Here is a 23484-nt window from a genome sequence, read left to right as displayed (position 1 = left end):
AAACAAGATAACCTTGACTATTCTTTTTTTTAATACACGCGTATTTATGTAACGTGAATGCATGTTTAAATTGATAATATATATGTGTTACAGGGTCAGATCTTCATGTATATATATCACACGAACGCCTGTGTAAGTTCATGTGGACCATTCGGTCCGTTTATTCCATTAGACAGTTGCACTTACAAGATGAACTCTGCAATGACAATACACAAATAACATTAATCATATAATAAATATCACACACACAAAACATACATATATCACTTTCACAAATAGATCATTTAACTGTATACTAGCAACACTAGTACAGCATTGAGTAATATTATAAACGGAAACTAATAAATACGAATGAGTAATTAGGAAGACAAAACAATTTACAATATATACGAAAAGTCGATCCTTCTACATATGTCTAACAAGAATAATAAATGACCATGAAATATCACAGAATAGGAGCTCCTCCTGGAAATTTCGTTGATTTTTTTTCTTGAGTGTAAGAAGAACACGGGTTAGCTGGGTAGGATTTTTAAATGTTGCCAGAAAACAGTTAATAAACATAGCGTGAAGGTGTTTTAAAAGCTACACAAAGTGAAAAAAGGGGGCGTGACATTACGAAAAATTGGTCTTTAAAGCTGTCTACACTATTTTTAAAATCATTCAGCTTAATATATTTTGACTTGCTTTCATACAAACAACATTGGGAACTCTTTTTTTCAGAAATGAGGCCTTCGACCTATCGCCCCTTTTATATCTATATGACTTATTTTGCAACAAAATACTTTATCTATATAAATAGTCAATGTGCGTTCTTATTGTGAAATTTATAAGCAAACATCTCATCGAACGTATTAGATTTCGGAACCGCAAGATCACCTCACGATCCGTAGTACCCGGATGTAGGTGTTTATATCTGTAAAGTTTGTGTTCTCCTATCTCCCACATTTTTGAGGGGAAAAAAAACATGAGTGCAGTAATGTTGTGACAGTAGATGTAACACAATGACTAAACACAGTGTTTACTTGGGTTGACCGAAACGTTTATTTCATCGTATAGTGGTTTTTCACAGTTAGTACTTCGTAACACTCCAGGTGCTTAACAATACAACCAGGTAGTACGAGTTCTCCAGTCTTCCCATGCAGTTAAAACGAAAGAGTTCGAAAAGTTGAAATAAAGTCTACAGTTAACAAGTTTTAGGTTCCGTTGGCCGAATATGAGAAATGAGGAGAGAGAGTAGCACTGGTGATGTTCTCTGGCCAGTCGTTCTCCCCAAGTCTGTTAGCAACAGTGCAAGCCCCTATTTTATAGACAACGATCACGTTGCCAAGCATGTGAAATGGTCAAGTGTTCCTTATACTCCGTGCTGATCTCACAATTTGAAGTTTCATACGTATTCAATGACGTAGGTCCAGTTCTATAAACTGACCATAAATGCTTGAGTTATGTATTTAACGTGAGACCTTAAGTACTTATCTAATTCCTTGACCGATAAACGGTTTGATAGTATCATCAATTATATAAGATATTATCTCTAAGACTATGTACTTATCTAATTCCTTGACCGATAAACGGTTTGATAGCTCTGCACTAAATATCATCAATTATATAAAATATTATTAATTAACTCTGATTGGTTATTAACTGCATAATTATTAATCGGATCTTATTTTGTTACATAGATGCTGTTTGTACCTGTTTGACATGTGTTATTCTCACACCTGTTTACCTGCATTCTCCCCAGTAACCCGCATCATACTCTCAAATAACGTATATTCATATGCACTTTTACAAAATTTATATTAAAAAAAAAATAAGAACCAGCCTTATGTCATATCAAACGTTACAAAACATCTCCAAGAACAGTCAGGCCGATTTTATTGCAAGAACTTGTAGTGATCATAGGTTTTAAAATAACGTGTTTTCCTCATTCGTGAAATGACATAAATGACTTGCATAAAATCAAAACCTCAATCAATCATATCAGAGACGTGTATAACACCTCGTGTTATATACGTCTCTGATCATATATCAGATGCGATCTTCCCTCAATAACTACAACACTGATATGGTTGATGATGTCAGTGTGTTAGATATGAATCTGTCCCAACTAGGGATTGAACCATACACCTGAACTTGGATGATAACCTATGTTCGAATTACTTTGATGAAACATTTCGACCTCTGAGCTTGTACAAGCAGGTAGCAAATCTACAGTATCTAAAGCGCCAGATACAAATGTCACTGTATTTACGAGATATAATTCTAGCACCAGGATGACTTAAATACACTATAAATTTTTGTTTTGTATTATTATTATTATTATTATTATTATTATTATTATTATTGTGCTTGTGTGGGTCTTTTTGTGTGTGTGTTTTTTTTTTTTTTTTTTTTTGCGAATTATTAAAACGCCTTTTTTATTAAAGTTTTGTTAACATCAACATTTTTGAAGATATATTGTAAGTTCGTGCTTTTGTATGTTTCTGGAATCTTAAATCGGGTCTGTATTTCGGTAATTTTTACAATAAAAAAACTGAATGTTGTATATGATATTTGTCACTCTAAGTAGGACATTTGACCGGGGTATTTTTAACCGGGGCAGTTTTTCCTGTGTGACCGTGTACATAATAATGGCTAGTGACGCAACGCTAAGAGAAGGTGAGTCTTCAAAATGTGTGCCGATGTTTGTTTAAAACTTAGGTTCATTGTGACTGTCATCAATCTTATTTTCTATACATGTAACAACGAATTACATCGAAGCTGAAGCCTTTTAAATTATGTGGAAATTCTATTTGTCTGGGCGTTTTATCATGTTGGACTTTGGCATGCTGACATTTATTTTCACGCAAATTGTTTCATGCACTAGATATCATGGTGAACGGCATTTTATCTCAGTCGGGACGTGCACAATCATTTTTAGTCATTCCTGAATCATCATGATAGTATGCATGTATACGCAATTTTTTATGCTAATGCATTATTTCATTTAGTGCCAAATTATGTGATAGTGCGTGAGTTCGCTTTCATTATCGGTATGGATGAAGGGAGGTAATCCGTACAAATTCTAGATCAGAAAGTCATTGTTGTGTAATTAGTGAGGACGTTCACAATTTAAATCTCCTTTTCGCTAACTAGTTAACGAAGAAAAAATAATGCAATAAATACATTTATAAATGAATACAAAAAAAAAAAAAATAAATGAAAAAATTGATTGATAGATAGATAAACAGAGGAAGGGAGAGATATTTTTTTTAAATGATTCATAACTGGAATAATTTGACTAGGTGTCCAGAACCCTCGATATAAATCAGATTGTGAAAGAATGTGTGTTATCTGATATTAGTGGTTGAATTCAGCAGCATTTGTGAGCTGACAATGATTAAGTTTGGTACATTTTGTCCCACCATTTTGTTGTGGCAAATTTTGACAGATATTCAATGTTCTTTTGTTAAGCTCTTTCGTTTTGATTTTAGGAGTGCGACAGCACCTTGCAACCTGGATTAAGAAACTGGACTGTGGCGGGGACATAGAAAAACAACATTTCTTTAAAACCAAATTTCTTCAGTCATTAAAAACATCACCAGTTGCTATAGAAACGGACAAAGCTAACGAACAACATTATGAAGTACCAACAGAGTTTTTCAAAACGGTATATTATAAAAACAAAATAGCACAATTTTTTCATTCGTGCGATGTTCTGTTTAGCACATCGAAATAGTGATGGATTTGGATATGACCAAATTAGAACAATATCCATTATTTTCATTTAATTCAAAATACAAATTTAATATAAAGTTGTATTTTTTCACAGGTTCTAGGCTCCCGGCTTAAGTATAGTGCATGTGCTTGGGACGCTGGAACGAACAATCTGGACGATGGTATGTAGGCCTATGGTTTTAGGTTTGTGGGTGGAGGGGATATGGTGGTAATTTGACTATACATGTATATCAATTTTGTACAAACACTAAGATTATAAAGAGGTATGGCAGGTAACGATGCAGTAACACCTGTTTAAGTTAATCTCATTCACATGTTATTTTTGATGACAGGAAGATGTGATATCAGGGTCTTGAAACTAGTATGTACCTTAATGACAGAGTGGTGACTTTAATGTGCTTGCCAGATTGTACACAAGCCTAAGGTCCTTCTTAGGTCAACAGTAGTATACTTCTTTGTTCTCAGTCAGGTTGACCATTATTCTGAATTTCAACTCTAAGGCAGCCATTAGAAATCTATGAGAAAATACTTATGAAAAGTGCCAACAGTTCCCCAACCGCTAAACACCATGATACAATGATACATGCATATATCTATTGAAGACTATACTTTTTCTTTCCAGCTGAGAATAATTCACTTAAGATCTACTGCGAGAGAGCACATCTGGAGAATGGGCATAGCGTTATGGTATGGATATAGATACTATAATGTATCTTCTCTCAGCTTGTCTATATACATCTTAATTATGACTCTTTACTGAATGGTCATTTCCAATTTCCTGCTTAGTTTAATCTTGCCTGATTTCAAGATTTTACTTTCTATTTATACTCACCTTTCCCTCCCTTAATGATCAACATGTGAGTTTATCGTTTATTCAGGCCTGCTTCCTGAACATGATTGTTTATTGATTATTAAGTCCTGCTGCCTGAACACCTTTATTCATAAAACATGCAGATTAATTTTTATTTTTCACCCATTAATTTAATCTCAATGTGAAACTTAAGATAGTCATTTTTGTAGAACGTCCCTGTTTTTAATTTTTTTCTTTGTCCATTTTCATCTCTTTGTCATATATTTTACAGGGTTAGAAATATCAATACAGAAATATTTGGTATAAAATTTACCTGTTTTAGGGAAATAAAGTATTTGTATTCTGCTTGTATTCCTCAATTCTTGCCCTGCCATCAACATTTTAACACGGAAATATAGGCAAAAATTGAACATATTTCAATACATTGGTAAGGGTATTTCAAATGATTACCTGTTTTCAGGATCTTGGCTGCGGATGGGGTTCCCTTGGGCTTTACATTCTGGAAACCTATCCAAAGTGTCACGTGACTTGTGTCTCGAACTCCAACACACAACGTCTCCATATTGAAACTGAAGCTGAGAAAAGAGGTGTGTCTGATCGACTTGAGTGCATCACAGCGGATGCTCGATCATTCACAACAGGAAACCGATATGATCGTATAATGTCCATCGAAATGTTTGAAGTAAGTCTGAGTTTTTGTGTCACAGTGTTTCTCCTTTTCTGTTGATTAATACAACACTTTACTACATATTAGTGTTGGGAATCGGTTGAAATTTCCTGATCGATCATCAGCTTTGTGTAACCAATCGATGATTGATTAAAATTGATTAATTCTTAATTGTCTGTTTTGGATATTATTCAAGTCTAAATATGTATTTTGTGTAATGTTTTAACAGCAATTCAGGTAATTACTAAAACTGTTGTAAATATACCATCTTTCTGTGTGCTTGTTATTTGCTTATTGCTCAGAATACTTTTTAATAAAAACAAATGCTGTTTTATTTTTTTAATAATTTTACTAATGTTGAAAATAATTTCAATATTTGAATACTTTATTTTCATACATCATGATGATCGATTGCAGATTTTTTACTTGATTAATTGATCAAACATCTCAAACAAGTGATACTCGATGAACTCGATTAGTCAGAACAACGCTACTTCATATACATTCGAATCTAATTTCAGAAACAAACACATCAGTTTGTAAGTTTAAGAACTTGATTATAAAAACGATACAAACAGAAGATAATTTTTTTTTAGGTCACCTGGTCTCCTGGTGAGCTATTCTAATACCCTTCATCTGGTGTCCTGTGTCCATAAACAATTTAACACTTTCAACTTCTTCTCAAAAACCCCTCGTCCAATTTCAATAAAATTTTGCAGAAAGCTTCCCTGGTCTTAGATAAACCACAATTGTGAATATTACAGTCCCCTCCCTCCCAGGGGCCCGAGAGGTGGGACCTAAAGTGGTCAAATTAAATCAGATTTCAAAAGTCTATTCAACACCCAGATAGAATCAAATGTTCTTCATGAATTAAAGCATCTTAAGGTGTTTTACCAAAATTGTGAATTTCATGGCCTCAGCGTATCACATTTCCCCAAAAGGAGTGGGTAAATTTTACTATAGTTTATATAGGAAAACTAGATTCATGAGCATAATTTGTTTAATTTCAATTGGAAACATTTCAGACTTGGTTAGAGTTATGAATGAAGGGTGATAGCTTGATGGTATGCCCATTTTGATCCTGACTGACCCCCAGGGGCTGATCGGCGGGGCCCAAAATGGGTCAGATTGACTTAAATGTCACAAAATCTTCTCAAGACCAAGATATGAGTCAAATGCTGTTCATGACTGGAAGCATATCATGGTGCAATAATTACCAAAATGAGTCTCATTTCTCCAGGGGAGGAAGATTTGTTAGACTTCACTGTAATTTTCATAGAAAAATTTTTTTTTTTGAGCATGACATTGGTTATTTCCCACTGGAAATTACTTTACAAGAATTATCTTAATAGGATGACAGTTTTGATGGAATGCATGTATTGATACTGTCTATATTCAGTGTCACAATTTCTGTTTCATGGCACTTTAACCTTTATATTCAATATTGCTTATCTCAGGTGACCGTCAAGGCCACTAGGCATCTTGCTTTTGTTTTTTGGTAATTTCCTTGTCATTTAAATTTATTAATTTGTTACCATATTTAAGTAATCAGAAGACAAATATTTATAGATCCATGGCATTATTATTATCATTATGACATTCTTAAAGGCCCATCAACACATAAAAGGTCATTAGGGCCATCAACTGGTAAAAATACACAGCGATTCAAAAAAGGAAACAACATTAAAGAAACCAAGAGACTAATGTACAAATGGGTACACCACCACCACATAAGACCAAAATGGCATGTCATAGTCCACCACACAGACCAACATCCCTCAGGCAACCCAGAACCCCACAAATCCCAACAGCTCCAAAAAGGGGCACCAGACCTGCAACACCATGACAAAAACACTCCCGGGCAGAAAGAAGGCCAATACAGTCCAACAAAAAATGCTCAACAGTGAATGGCCCGTAACATCCCATGCACTGAGGACCATCCTTGCCCCTCAACATACGTGAATGTGCAAGGAGGTCCAATGGTACCAGTCAAGATATAGATATATATATATATAGAAACAAGGAAATAGTTATGAGGGTTTAAATCTATAATATTTTTGTGTTGGGTCACAAACAAGATGTTAACTTTTATAACAGTGAACAAAGGAAAGATAAGTACAGTGAAGGCAAACACCAATTTTTCCTTCTTTTTTCTTTTGTCTGTGTTTCTTGCTTTTTATCTAAATGTAGTTATTTAAATTGAAAGATATCTCAAACTGCCTTATTTGAATAATCCAAATAAATGCCAATTCAAATGATAAAGTATTCTGACTCCATGTGCAAGAAATGAGAAGAAGGGAAAGTTACTATATACAGTTACATTTGTATGTTACCAGGGGCCAAACATTCTAACAGCGTCCAAAATTACATGTGTTTAAAGTTATATCTGTATTCCAATTCAAGATAATTAACATGTTCACTTTTTAGCATATGAAGATCTATAGTAAAGGGAAGCAACTCCTACACAACTATATTTACCCCCCTCATATTTGAATAATCTTGTTTCCAGCATATGAAGAACTACGAAATCCTTATGCAACGAGTGTCGTCCTGGCTCAAACCATCTGGAATGCTGTTCCTTCAGATTCTCTGTCACATTAGACACCCTTACTCTTTTGACACTAAACCAGGGTCTGACACGGAATGGATGGCTAAAAATTTCTTCACTGGTGGAACAATGCCTTCTTCAGACCTCTTTCTCTATTTTCAGGTAAATAAGCCAATGCAGGATTTTGTTCAGGTGGTAGGGGGTACATTTTTCATTTCATAATGTTTGTAACAGAGGTCTTTTTATTTATTTCAATGCCTCCACTAGGATTGGAACTTGAGATCCCTGACTCGCTAGCCTGACACTCTACTAGAGAAATTCTCTCGGTATATTGCGGCTAGCATTTTGCTAGGGTTACATACTCCCCCTCGAGGAAATAACTTGTCCTCGAGTTTCCAGGGGTTACAGCGATGCATGTGGGGCATGGCTAAGGATTATTTCAAGTCCCTACATGGGCACCAATGTAACAGAGGTCATGCTTATTTCAATGCCTCCTCTAGGATTCGTACCCGGGACCTCTGGCTCACTAGCCTGACTTTCAACTGATCAAGCTAAATAGAAGCTCTCTCCTGCCGAGCAATATATTGTAGCTAGTAGTTACCAATTTAAAATTTTAATCATATGTTTGAATTCATGAAGATTGCATATTTTTTTTTATTTATGCAATATCTTTGTGCTCTACCGTTCCATTAGACTTAGATTGGAAGTAAAAACAGTATGTACTAGATAGACCACTCATTCCATTATTCATAAACAAGAAATGTTTTATTCAAATTTTAGGATATTTTGGATGTTGATGAAAAAACTAATACTGGAACATCCCAAAGTCTTAATTTGTTTCCATGGTGATGTGTGCTGACAAAGAGCACGATTTAGGTAATTGAAAAGCTTGTGTGGCTGCTTATATATATGATAAACCTCCCCCTAGATACTTTTCTGATGGCCATCATATGTGTATCCCCCTATATATATGATAAACCTCCCCCTAGATACTTTTCTGATGGCCATCATATGTGTATCCCCCTATATATATGATAAACCTCCCCCTAGATACTTTTCTGATGGCTATCATATATGTATCCCCCTATATATATGATAAACCTCCCCCTAGATACTTTTCTGATGGCTATCATATGTGTATCCCCCTATATATAATGATAGATCCCCGTAGATATTTTTCTGATGACCATCATATATGTATCCCCCTATATATATGATAAACCTCCCCCTAGATACTTTTCTGATGGCCATCATATATGTATCCCCCTATATATATGATAAACCTCCCCCTAGATATATATCCCCCTTATATATGTATCCCCCTATATATATATATGATAATATGTACCTCCCCCTAGATACTTTTCTGATGACCATCATATATGTATCCCCCTATATATATGTATCCCCCTATATATATATGTATCCCCCTATATATATGATAATATATGATAAACCTCCCCCTAGATACTTTTCTGATGGCCATCATATGTGTATCCCCCTATATATATGATAAACCTCCCCTAGTTACTTTTCTGATGAACATCATATATGTATCCCCCTATATATATGTATGATAACCCCCCCCCAGATACTGTTGTGATGACCTCATATATGTATCCCCCTATATATATGATAAATATATATGATAAACCTCCCCCTAGATACTTTTCTGATGGCCATATATATGTATATATATGATAAACCTCCCCCTAGATACTTTTCTTATGACCATCATATATGTATCCCCCTATATATATGATAAACCTCCCCCTAGATACTTTTCTGATGAACATCATATATGTATCCCCCTATATATATGATAAACCTCCCCCTAGATACTTTTCTGATGAACATCATATATGTATCCCCCTATATATATGATAAACCTCCCCCTAGATACTTTTCTGATGAACATCATATATGTATCCCCCTATATATATGATAAACCTCCCCCTATTTACTTTTCTGATGAACCATATATATGTATCCCCCTATATATATATATGATAAATCTCCCCATAGATACTTTTGTGATGACCATCATATATGTATCCCCCTATATATATGATAAATATGATAAACCTCCCCCTAGATACTTTTCTGATGGCCATCATAGATGTATCCCCCTATATACATGATAAACCTCCCCCTAGATACTTTTCTGATGGCTATCATATATGTATCCCCCTATATATATGATAAACCTCCCCCTCATTTCTATTCTAATGAACATCATATATGTATCCCCCTATATATATATGATAGATCCCCGTAGATATTTTTCTGATGACCATCATATGTGTATCCCCCTATATATATGATAAACCTCCCCCTCATTTCTATTCTAATGAACATCATATATGTATCCCCCTATATATATGATAAACCTCCCCCTCATTTCTGTTCTAATGACCATCATATATGTATCCCCCTATATATATGATAAACCTCCCCTAGTTACTTTTCTGATGACCATCATATATGTATCCCCCTATATATATGATAAACCTCCCCCTCTATATATATGATATATGAACATCATATATGTATCCCCCTATATATATGATAAACCTCCCCCTCAATATTTTTCAAATGGCCATCATATATGTATCCCCCTATATATATGATAAACCTCCCCCTAGATACTTTTCTGATGGCCATCATATATGTATCCCCCTATATATATGATAAACCTCCCCCTAGATACTTTTCTGATGACCATCATATATGTATCCCCCTATATATATGATAAACCTCCCCCTAGATACTTTTCTGATGGCCATCATATATGTATCCCCCTATATATATGATAAACCTCCCCTAGTTACTTTTCTGATGACCATCATAGATGTATCCCCCTATATATATGATAAACCTCCCCCTAGATACTTTTCTGATGGCCATCATATATGTATCCCCCTATATATATGATAAATCTCCCTCTAGATACTTTGATGATGGCCATCATATGTGTATCCCCCTATATATATATATATATATGATAAACCTCCCCCTAGATACTTTTCTGATGACCATCATATATGTATCCCCCTATATATATGATAAACCTCCCCCTCATTTCTATTCTAATGAACATCATATATGTATCCCCCTATATATATGATAAACCTCCCCCTAGATACTTTTCTGATGACCATCATATGTGTATCCCCCTATATATATGATAAACCTCCCCCGAGATACTTTTCTGATGACCATCATATATGTATCCCCCTATATATATGATAAACCTCCCCCTATGATATATATGTATCCCCCTATATATATATATATGATTTTCTGATGACCATCATATATGTATCCCCCTATATATATGATAAACCTCCCCCTAGATACTTTTCTGATGACCATCATATATGTATATATATATGATAAACCTCCCCCTAGATATATTTTCTGATGATATATATGATAAACCTCCCCCTATGACATCATATATGTATCCCCCTATATATATGATAAACCTCCCCCTATATCATCATATATGTATCCCCCTATATATATGATAAACCTCCCCCTAGATACTTTTCTGATGGCTATCATATATGTATCCCCCTATATATATGATAAACCTCCCCCTCAATATTTTTCAAATGGCCATCATATATGTATCCCCCTATATATATGATAAACCTCCCCGTAGATACTTTTCTGATGACCATCATATATGTATCCCCCTATATATATGATAAACCTCCCCCTAGATACTTTTCTGATGGCCATCATATATGTATCCCCCTATATATATATATATGATAAACCTCCCCCTAGATACTTTTCTGATGAACATCATATATGTATCCCCCTATATATATGATAAACCTCCCCTAGTTACTTTTCTGATGAACATCATATATGTATCCCCCTATATATATGATAAACCTCCCCCTAGATACTTTTCTGATGACCATCATATGTGTATCCCCCTATATATATGATAAACCTCCCCCTAGATACTTTTCTGATGGCTATCATATGTGTATCCCCCTATATATATGATAAACCTCCCCCTAGATACTTGATGACCATCATATATGTATATATATAATGATAAATCTCCCCCTAGATACTTTTGTGATGAACTCATATATGTATCCCTCTATATATATATCTAATAAACCTCCCCCTAGATACTTTTGTGATGACCTCATATATGTATCCCCCTATATATATGATAAACCTCCCCCTAGATACTTTTGGGATGACCTCATATATGTATCCCCCTATATATATGATAAACCTCCCCCTAGATACTTTTCTGATGACCATCATATATGTATCCCCCTATATATATGATAAACCTCCCCCTAGATACTTTTCTGATGACCATCATATGTGTATCCCCCTATATATATGATAAACCTCCCCCTCATTTCTATTCTAATGAACATCATATATGTATCCCCCTATATATATATGATAGATCCCCGTAGATATTTTTCTGATGGCCATCATATATGTATCCCCCTATATATATGATAAACCTCCCCGTAGATACTTTTCTGATGACCATCATATATGTATCCCCCTATATATATGATAAACCTCCCCCTCCCCCATATATGTATCCCCCTATATATATTTTCTGATGAACATCATATATGTATCCCCCTATATATATGATAAACCTCCCCCTAGATACTTTTCTGATGAACGTCATATATGTATCCCCCTATATCTATGATAAACCTCCCCTAGTTACTTTTCTGATGGCTATCATATATGTATCCCCCTATATATATATATCCCCCTATATTTTTCTGATGGCCATCATATATGTATCCTCCCCCTAGATACTTTTCTGATGACCATCATATATATATGTATCCCCCTATATATATATATATGTATACCTCCCCCTAGATATTTTTCTGATGAACCATCATATATGTATCCCCCTATATATATGATAAACCTCCCCCTATATATTTTTGTGTTGACACTAATACCTTTATCCCCCTATATATATATATATGATAAACCTCCCCCAGATTTTTTATGAGCTTTTTGCGGATATATAGAGGGCAGGACCCCGCATATATATGAAAACCTCCCCCTGAGTCTTTTCAAAATTATATAAAACTATATGATAAATTGGTAGCCATTTACACAGGGTAAATTTTCCTATCCGAGAAAAATAGAAAATCATGAATTTTCTTTTTATATAAAATAATATCGGTCGAGGAGTGGGTCTGTCTCTTTAAGATTGTTTTTAAAGAATTTTGGCTTGATCTAATAGATAATAATCCTGTGTCTTTAGAGCATTGGGATAATTGTAAATCTAATTCTTCCTCTGTTACTAATTTCAGTGACATTTTAGCAGCCTTTCGAGACTTTTATACCAAACTTTTTTCCGAGGAAGATATCGATTTTGAGTTGGCCGACTCATTTTGTGATAACCTTCCCAAACTTAACGAACTTGAAGTGTCGTTTACATATCATATCCATCTTATGATGTAGGGATAATGACATTTTACCGGGGCTACCGGTTGTACATCAGTCTCTGGCGTCATTGGGGTCTGTCTCATGACGTTTTCCCCTATATATATGTTAATTAACTTTTTATGTAAAGTTATAAGGTTCCTTCCGGTCGAGGCCCTTCCATTGCACTCCGGTCGGGATAAACCCTGCGATAATCCCAAATGCGGATTACTCGGGTACGCTATTGTTTACTGTGGGGGTCTGCGTTTGCGCTAACCCTCACCTATAAACAAGAAATAATAAAAATACACTACACGTGGCGTTCGTGACAAGCCTGTACTAATATCACGACTTAAGTGCACAAACACTGCATTCTGCAGCAAATTATACCACTTGCAATCAACATGACGAAGGGCAAATAACGATGTTTTTTAACTTCAAAGCACATTGCATTGCAAATTATATTTGTATATTAATTACATTGCATTTCACTTATCATTAGGATCACTTGCTAGAATTAAGAAATGTTCATACAGGTTTTGAGATGTTGGTCCATATAATAGATTGGCGTTCCATTATAATCTTTTATTTTAATATACATGTGTCGGTGTCTTTCACCGATTGATGGCCCAATGGCCTTCATGTATTAACTGGCCGTTAAAATCGCAATGCAAAATGATAATTGTCGATTATTTCGATCGTCAACTGAACACAATAACGGATCACTTCAAAATTGTTTATTCATTGACAATGGTTTTTAGAGTGAGCATGATAATTTGTTCATACATGTATTTCACTTTTTATTATCAATTACGTTAATGTCACGGATATTAACTTTGAACAGTTTGTAAAAATAAAGTACCTCCATCTTCATAACTGTAATAATATTTTGAATATTTATCTAGCTACTTTGCTCCTAATCCAATGTATTGACGGACTGTTAAGATAGTAATAATACTAACATTAAGAGGTACAAAATAGCTCTATATAGCTGGTCAAAACATCAAAAACAACGATTTTTTCCGTGGAATATGTTTCTATATTAGCCACACAAACACATATTACAGATTTCGCCTGTATAGTTATATGAACGGTCAAACAATCAAGGAATGATATATATAACTTGATATCAAATCAGTCTATACATTTGATAATATATCTAATTTACAGTAAACACCTACTTACTGATATTATATATTTGGCACATATTGAAAAATAAAGTAGGAAAAGAGATCGATTTGAAAATTATGCCAGGAAATGTCCAATCAGTTGTGTTTCTCTATTCTAAGGTTAAAGCAGAAATCTGAATTCATATGCCTAGCATATACCACCTAATAAATCACACACTTCTCAATCTATTAGACAATCTCATTCTTACACGGGAATAGATCAGGCACCGCCCTACTTTATATAGACCATTTTAATGCTGTCAACACAAAGGAAAACCAAAGCAAATAATCACAAAAGTATTTTTGAGAGACTAGCAAGACATCTAAAATGGCTATGTTTCGCTATGTCCATTCTAAAATAAAACTATTAAACTGTTAATACAAAGACAAAGTCTTTTTAAGGATAAAAAGAATATTTTCATCATATGACGGTCTACAATCGCCATTAGTTCGTGATTCAATTCAATTCAATTGACTGTATAGTATATATCAAATACATTAATGTTATATTACATATTTGTTCTTATAGAAGTCACTGAAAATTCATTGCAATGGTCACTTCTACTAATCAATATCGCTGTCTCTTCTCCAAACGGTAAAGTTCTCTTTCACGTGGACGTCTTTGTTGCTTTGGCTCATAGTCATCCTAAAACAGAACAATCATATTCATACTCAAACAGGACATCATAGTCATCTTAAAACAGAACAATCATATTCATACTCAAACAGGACATCATAGTCATCTTAAAACAGAACACTCATATTTATACTCAAACAGGACATCATAGTCATTATCAAACAGAACACTCATATTTATACTCAAACAGGACATATTCATACATCTTAAAACAGAACAATCAAACAGGACATCATATTCATAAAACAGTCATAGTATAAAACAGGGATACTAGTCATCCTAAAACAGAATTTATACAATCATAGTCATCCTAAAACATATTTATACTCAAACAGGACATCATAGTCATTATAAAACGGGATAACCAGAGTCATCCTAAAACAGAACAATCATATTCATACTCAAACAGGACATCATAGTCATTATAAAACGGGATAATCAGTCATCCTAAAACAGAACAATCATATTCATACTCAAACAGGACATCATAGTCATTATAAAACGGGATAATCAGTCATCCTAAAACAGAACAATCATATTCATACTCAAACAGGACATCATAGTCATCTTAAAACAGAACACTCATATTTATACTCAAACAGGACATCGTAGTCATCCAAAACAGTACACTCATATTTATACTCAAACAGGACATCATAGTCATTATAAAACGGGATAACCAGAGTCATCCTAAAACAGAACACTCATATTTATACTCAAACAGGACTTCATGATCCTCCTAAAACAGAACACTCATATTCATACTCAAACAGGACATCATAGTCATTATAAAACAGAACAATCATATTTATACTCAAACAGGACATCATAGTCATCTTAAAACAGAACAATCATATTTATACTCAAACAGGACATCATAGTCATTATAAAACGGGATAATCAGTCATCCTAAAACAGAACACTCATATTTATACTCAAACAGGACTTCATGATCCTCCTAAAACAGAACACTCATATTCATACTCAAACAGGACATCATAGTCATTATAAAACAGAACAATCATATTTATACTCAAACAGGACATCATAGTCATCCTAAAACAGAACACTCATATTTATACTCAAACTCAAACAGGACATCATAGTCATATTTATACTAAACAGGACATCATAGTCATCCTAAAACAGAACACTCATATTTATACTCAAACAGGACATCATAGTCATCCTAAATCCTAAAACAGAACAATCATATTTATACTCAAACAGGACATCATAGTCATCCTAAAACAGAACACTCATATTCATACTCAAACAGGACATCATAGTCATCTTAAAACAGAACAATCATATTTATACTCAAACAGGACATCATAGTCATTATAAAACAGAACAATCATATTTATACTCAAACAGGACATCATAGTCATCCTAAAACAGAACACTCATATTCATACTCAAACAGGACATCATAGTCATCTTAAAACAGAACACTCATATTTATACTCAAACAGTACTTCATGATCCTCCTAAAATAAAACACTCATATTTATACTCAAACAGGACATCATAGTCATCCTAAAACAGAACACTCATATTCATACTCAAACAGGACATCATAGTCATTATAAAACAGAACAATCATATTCATACTCAAACAGGACATCATAGTCATCCTAAAACAGAACAATCATATTTATACTCAAACAGGACATCATAGTCATCCTAAAACAGAACAATCATATTTATACTCAAACAGGACATCATAGTCATCTTAAAACAGAACACTCATATTTATACTCAAACAGGACATCATAGTCATCCTAAAACAGAACACTCACTGTCAGTTTTAGACAAAACACTGTCATTTTTAAACGGGACGTTCATAGTCATCCTAAAACAGAATACTTATTATCATCACAGAACATTCATTATCATCCTCAAAACAGAACACTCATTACCATCCTAAAATAGAACACGTTAACGGAATAGGGGCTAAAATGTTACATATTTAAAATGTTTACAAAGTAGAAAGAATTCAATAACCTCTTTCTATACAAATAAAGTATTTAATACAGTGTAATATTAGGTCATCTAATATACTACTGCTTATCGCCTTGGCGGATTTCAATTCATTTTGTTCAGAAACATCGTTGAGGTGGCAAATAATTCTTAAACTTAAAAATTTGGTTTCACCGTTAGTGATATAATGCCTTAGTAGATTTAAACCAAATTTGGCCTGAAACATTATCAGGGAGTGGCAATGATATCAAACACGCATGAAGTGATCCTCAGATTGTCCTGACAAAATCTTATTTTTACGCTATGGTCCAAAATCCAACATAACTCATCGCGAACATACAGTTTGAAATTATGCTCATGTTTCTTTCACACCAAGGAAAAAATAATTAGATATTGTATTCCTAAAGAAAAAAATTGTTATAGTCTGTTAAAAGCGTCAACATGGTAACGTAACCACAGAAGTTTTTCATACACAAAACCTACCATTTATGGGTTTCTGATATTTTAAGGGAATGTTCAAAATTTGAATTTTGTGTTTTGACCATCCATTCGTCGGTCGATTGTCAGAAAACAATTAAGGCCATGGTCCTCTTTTTTCTGTTTTTTCTTTCTTCTTTTTTAGTTATCTTTTGGATTTCTATTTTCTGTTTCCTTCTTTTATAATCAATATTCTGGGATTCATCGATGGTACTTGGTACCTAACTTGTGAACGTTAAAATCACAATCAAATTCGCTTTAGTAGTTAAAACAGATTGTGATGCGTTTGATTCAAAAGAACTTCAATTACAGAGAAACTACTGCGAAAACATGGTTTAGATAATGCACATTTACAAACTACAAAAAGGTAATAAAGATAGAAAAAGGACAAGCCATTCTCTTTATTAGGTCAAAGGCACACTTACCAGATACTGAGCACGGGGTACCCGGACCTGTTTGTGATTAAGATCCTTTGGTGGTGCTGACGGCGTTACCTTGGTAGCAGGTTTATGTTTAGGGTCGAAGCTGGGAGTGTTAACGCCACAGAGTTTGATAAACATTATCATGAAAAGAACAAGACCCATTGCTATCAGCATCACAATCCACCAGTGCTCCTAGGAGAATGTACAAAAGACACGCAAATGAATATAGCACTTTTGTTACTAATTTCAATAAGATACAGTAGAATAAAACTTGCACCTGTGACATCCTTCTAGGACTGATGATGATGCTAAGTGCATATTCAGTTAAAGCCTGATGTGCAGGTTAAGGTAAATTGCGGGGACTAATACGCCACCACAGTGTCTAATACCTCGTAAACGAAGATATTTATGGTGCCATTCACTTCAAAGGACGTAAAAGACAAAGGATTATCTGTCTCTGATCTAATTGAATGAACGAGATTTACAAATATTTACAATTCATTTAAACTAAAATCAATGAAATGGTAAGACAATTTTATCAATAAATGTAAATAGGACGAGATCTTACAACAATCCATTCGCGGATCATCGTCCATGTCTCGTTACCAAAAATGAGATTCTGCAACCTTGCCAACGGTCCATTATTGTTCACGCTTCGACATCGACTAAACACGTCACAATAGCCCTTGAAATCGTCACAAGGAGACCCTTAGAGTAAAGATATCATAAGAACATAATTCATTTGTATTAGCGATTAAAAAAGACTTAATTGCACGTTACAATCTATTTACTTCCGGTCTCTAAAATTGTCATGAAACAAAGAGCAATTCTCAAGTTATCACTAGGAAGAGTTTACCTACTTCAACTAGAACAAGTTTTGGGTGTTGAATGGCCGTCAAGAATGTAATGATAATAATATAGTCAGTGATGTATGCTATGGGGCATTGATTGGACGTCGATTTAGCCCGATATTAGTCCGTCGCCCAAAAGAAGGGCTTCCTGCTCTACTTAGGATGACGTGTTCACACTCTTATACAAGATGCATCACTTACAAATTGAGGTATAAAGCTCAACTTACCCGCCGGAAGAGGAACTTCGGAATCAGCGGTGTCTGTGACTTCACGCACTAGGGCTTTATAGTTGTCGTATTGTGCGCCATCAGGTATTGCGCGCGAGCTGATACAGCTTCCGTTAACTAATAAACACATAACAGGCTAATATATTCAAAGAAAATAACACAGCTAACATTGTAAACATGTTACAACATTATTAGACTTGACGTTTATCAACTTTGTGGCTTTGACGTAAAACCTCCGCTGAATATATCGTTACAGAACCAAAATTAAATCGCAAAAATCATCAATATATATTTTCATTTAATTATTTACTATGTGACATTTTTATATCATCCTATCTAGCCGGAATATATCATTCGACTTTTAACTACCACCCTAACAACATATCCCTCACCACACAGCCTTACCGGCGATTCCATCGTTGCTGGACGGTTTTCATGAAATCATGGGTGTGATGTAGACAAAAAATTATCACCATACCGCAATCCCCATGCACCGAAAATTAAATCGACAAAAAGTGTACTCACATTGACAAGATAGGTAACAGGAAGTACTGCTCATACACTCCTTCCATAACGATATATTGTTATTAGTTGTGTACCCAATACGTTTACATAGTGATCCAGTACATTCCTGTGTTAAAAGAAAACAAAATACGGCATCTTTTCATATTTTTAAAGAACAAATAAAGTATTAAACTTATTTCTGATGACGAAGATGAAAATAATTGCATTAGGACGTTGATGAAGAGCAAAACAAATCAATACATTTCCGAACGCCTTTTTTGGTACAAGCTTTAGAATATGTGTATGAGGAATAAATATATTTTTCATATATAATTCCTATTTCTGTCCAGACTAAAACATTCACGTTCATTTTCATGGCATCCTTAAAAAAAAACCCAATTTTCGTCCTTTATTACATGAAAAGGGTAGGATACATGATATTCAAAAAACATGTGAAAATACTAAGTTTTCCTTTACTTTACGGCGTTTTAAACTGCATAGCAACCATAAAAATATTCAGTCGTGTCTTCGTTTTTTTACCTTCTTCTAGTATTAAACCTTTGAAAAGATTTTATGTTTGGAGATGGAACTTTTCGAGGATACTTTTCATTATTAAGAATTATTATTATTTTAAATTTGCAGCAAAAGATCACGAAATAAACAAAATATTTGTCACGAATTTGAAAATTAGTGATTTATGATGATAATTCATGCAAAATTTAGCTGACATTCATCAATAACTCAGGAGAAGAACCTTAGTGTTTAGAAAACATTGAAAGTGTTAAAACGTTTAACCAAATAACTTCGTCAACTATACCATCAGCAATGACGTCCACAAGCGAAATGTCATCAACACGTCATGATAACAGCTTTATCCTGTTCTGAGAAGCACAATTTTACAACAGACTTGCTATGTTCTGATAAACGATGTTACAACAGAGTCTTACATTGCTCTGATGGACACTTTTTTTGTAATACATAATTTTATTTCCTTTTGGTCCACATATTGACATGATAATTTCAAATTAATGACATACACTTTTCAAAGTATTTTAATAATTACGATTCATTACAATGCATTTTTTATCTAGAGAATAAAGCATACTGATTAACTGAAAAGATTTTCCAAAGTACGCCATTTTTGTGTTATTTCTTGTATTTTATTAAAAAAAACTGTCTATAAGTAATTATCTCGATTTCTTTATATCGTTTTAACTGAAAGATGCCTCTTATTGAAGCACAGATGAATTACACACACACATATATATATATAGTCTTATCATTAAAAGGCAATAGTTTATTATTAAATTATTTTGATTATTATTTGAGCAACCAAAAATGGCGTCCATTGGGAAAATCGTGCATTCAATATTGCATTTTGTATTGAGTTGAGAACTCTCTCCAAATGGTGTATACACGAATACAACCCCAAAGTATATGATAAATATCTTCGTCCTCAAAATCACCAAAAACTGCATCTTTTACTCTCTTTGATACCGATTTTATCAATTATTGTGGTACAAAATTTTGAATAAAAGATTTTTGTTGGTTTGCTCGTGCTTGTAGTAAGCCTGATATTTTCTGTTTCTCTAACAGCATTACTGCCATAATTACGAATTAGTCTTTTCCATGTACCTAGGATGGCTGAAATCAAACCATAAAATTAAATTCTTTGCACATATGGAATATCAAAATGTTCCCTATACTGCTGAAAAGTTAGTATTTTACCCTCATTATCTGAAAAATTATTGATACCCTTATCTTGCCATAGCTGGTTATATACAAATTAATTTCCTATTTTAATGTCACTATTGAACCAAACTGCTACGAAAGGTAATATTCTGCAGTGTTTTCCTCTCTGTTGACATAACTCCATGCCAAAAATACATCTCTCCAGATCGAGTTGAGATTTCTTACTATTTTTATCACGTCATATCTATTATATTCAAGAATATTAAACTCGCCATATCTTTCTAGATCATCTAGCAATAGTAATTTCCAGGGAGATGTATTTCGGGGATCGAGTAATTTCTTTACCCATGTTAGTGTCAAAGAATTTATAAAACATTCACTATCTGTCATTTTGAATCCACCATTTTCATAATTATTTTTTAAAGTAGAACGCTTAATCTCATTTATCGTTCCAAATAAAGCTGAAACATATACTTTCTATTTTATGAACTATATGGTGTGGTGGATTTGGTTACACGGTAAACACTTGTACTAGAATAGGTAATGCAAGTGATTTAATCACTGTGATTTTACCAGCTATGGTGAGATTTCTTGGGGACCAATTTTTAATATACTTTCAATTTCTTTGATTTTTTTCTTCGTAATTAACAAACGTTGTGTCTGTTTTACTAAGATCATATTTAATACCAAGAAGTTTAAATTTGCCTCCGTTTTCTCATAATTAACTTTTAACCCAGTACAGTTTCCAAAGGAGCCTAAGATATCTAATGCCTCTTTCAATGATCTTTCTTCATCATCAAGATGTAATGTAGAATCTTCCGCATACTGACTCGCCAAAATCTACGTTCCGTCTATTTTAATATCATTTATATCAGGAGAATACTTCAAAGCGGCACTTAACGTTTCTGTTACAAGAATAAACAGATACGGCGAGAGAGGATCTCCCTGACGAACACCCCTCTTCATATCAAAGTTTGAACAAAACCCATTATTTATTACACAACTAGTTACGACATTGTGAAGTAGCTTAACCAATGATTTTATCAGGGAATTTCTATTCTACTGTATAAAAAGCTTTTTCAAAGTCAATTAAAAGTAAAATTCCTGAAATATTCTGTTTTTCACTTTTTTCGATCAAATCATTCACAATCCGGGTGCATTCGCCTATATATCTACATTTAAGAAAACCCTTCTGTGTATCACTGATAACTATATTCAAGACCCTTTTTAATCTATTAGCTAAAATTGAAGTTATGATTTTATAATCATCATTCAGTAATGAAAATGGTCGCCAATTTTTTCAAAAGTCTTTAGATTTGTTTGGCTTTGGTAAACTTGTTATTACGCCTTGCTTTTGAGTGATAGATAATTATTTGGTTTCAAAACTGTATTGAATTGAATTAATAAGAAAACGTTTTAAAGCTTTCCAAAAGAACTTATAAAATTCCACTTTAAAGCCGTCTAAACCTGGTGATTTACAGCTTTTCATTTTAAAAAGAGTATTCGCGCATTCTGCTTCAGTGACGTCACTATCACGAAATTGTTTTTCTTCTTCACTAAGTTTATTAATAAACGGATTATCATTACAAAAAAACCTCACTTTGGTCTTCGGTTATGTCAGGGTATCTAGCATTATATAAATTTTCGTAAAATAGTCTTTGTTCTTCCAAAAGGTTTTCAATAATTACAAGTTCAGAACCATCATCAAGAATTAATTTAGGAATAAGTTTCTCTTTTCTAAATGACAAAAATATTTAATACATTTTTCGCCCTCCATATTCCACCTAGCTTTTGCTCTGATCATCAGTCTCCGTACTTTCTCTTCTCGTAGATTAGAACGTTCGTTTTCTTTTTCCTCAAAAATTACAGCTGTTTCTTGATTTTCAAACGCCAAAGGGTCACTTTGTAACTGTAATATTTCTGATTCTAATTTGCCCATTCTTTTCTTTTTTCTCCTATTTCCAACTAGCATATGAAACAGTTTTGCCCCATATAGCTAATTTTATCATTTCCCACAAAAAAAGATCATTCACTGAAAAGCGAGTGTTGTCGAAATTATTATCAACTATTTCATCCACTGCATAATTTGTAAGAACTTGGTTAATAACCGTTTTAATAATATCGGTATACGTTTTATCAAATAGTAATGAATTGTTTAACTTCAAAGTTCCCCAACCCCGTTCATGATTATGTAGCTTTAACTTAATAATAATTGGTGCATGATCGGATTGGTATTTCAATCCTATGTTGGAGAAAGTTACCAGGGGCTGAAGGTCAGAGGAAACCAAAACATAATCAAGCCGACGACGTTTTCCACTAGGCCTAAACCAGCTA

General features: G+C 33.8%; 2 protein-coding genes across 2 annotated transcripts in view; one reads left to right on the top strand and one right to left on the bottom strand.

Moving 5' to 3' along the window:
- Window positions 1-2630: 2630 nt before the first annotated feature.
- On the top strand, window positions 2631-7965 carry LOC132556260 (uncharacterized). The gene is made up of 6 exons (XM_060220643.1): window positions 2631-2658; window positions 3474-3649; window positions 3812-3878; window positions 4340-4404; window positions 4989-5210; window positions 7705-7965. The coding sequence occupies exons 1-6, from the start codon at window positions 2631-2633 to the stop codon at window positions 7963-7965; spliced, it is 819 nt and encodes a 272-aa protein (XP_060076626.1).
- Window positions 7966-14925: 6960 nt separating this feature from the next.
- LOC132556259 (disintegrin and metalloproteinase domain-containing protein 10-like) overlaps window positions 14926-23484 on the bottom strand; it is a 34810-nt gene continuing 26251 nt past the window's right edge. Inside the window, exons 14-18 of the mRNA XM_060220642.1 lie at window positions 19480-19585; window positions 18955-19071; window positions 18445-18584; window positions 17880-18068; window positions 14926-15003 (exon numbers count right to left, since the gene is read on the bottom strand). Coding sequence (XP_060076625.1) covers window positions 14926-15003; window positions 17880-18068; window positions 18445-18584; window positions 18955-19071; window positions 19480-19585 — 630 coding nt within the window. The remainder of the gene's footprint in view (window positions 15004-17879; window positions 18069-18444; window positions 18585-18954; window positions 19072-19479; window positions 19586-23484) is intronic.

This window comes from Ylistrum balloti, unplaced genomic scaffold (genome assembly GCF_031769215.1).
Source record: "Ylistrum balloti isolate Yb309-2 unplaced genomic scaffold, AGI_CSIRO_Ybal_v1 Utg370556, whole genome shotgun sequence".
Lineage (NCBI taxonomy): Eukaryota > Metazoa > Mollusca > Bivalvia > Pectinida > Pectinidae > Ylistrum > Ylistrum balloti.
Note: the sequence above shows the minus strand (reverse complement) of the source record. Positions and strands in the feature narration are given on the sequence as shown.

What these genes read in the sequence shown, in the direction of transcription:
- LOC132556260 (XM_060220643.1), top strand. Translation starts at nt 2,631, where the DNA reads ATGGCTAGTGACGCAACGCTAAGAGAAG. An exon ending in TGACGCAACGCTAAGAGAAG is followed by an intron (nt 2,659 to 3,473) that starts GTGAGTCTTCAA and finishes TTTTGATTTTAG; the next exon opens with GAGTGCGACAGCACCTTGCA. An exon ending in TGTCCATCGAAATGTTTGAA is followed by an intron (nt 5,211 to 7,704) that starts GTAAGTCTGAGT and finishes TCTTGTTTCCAG; the next exon opens with CATATGAAGAACTACGAAAT.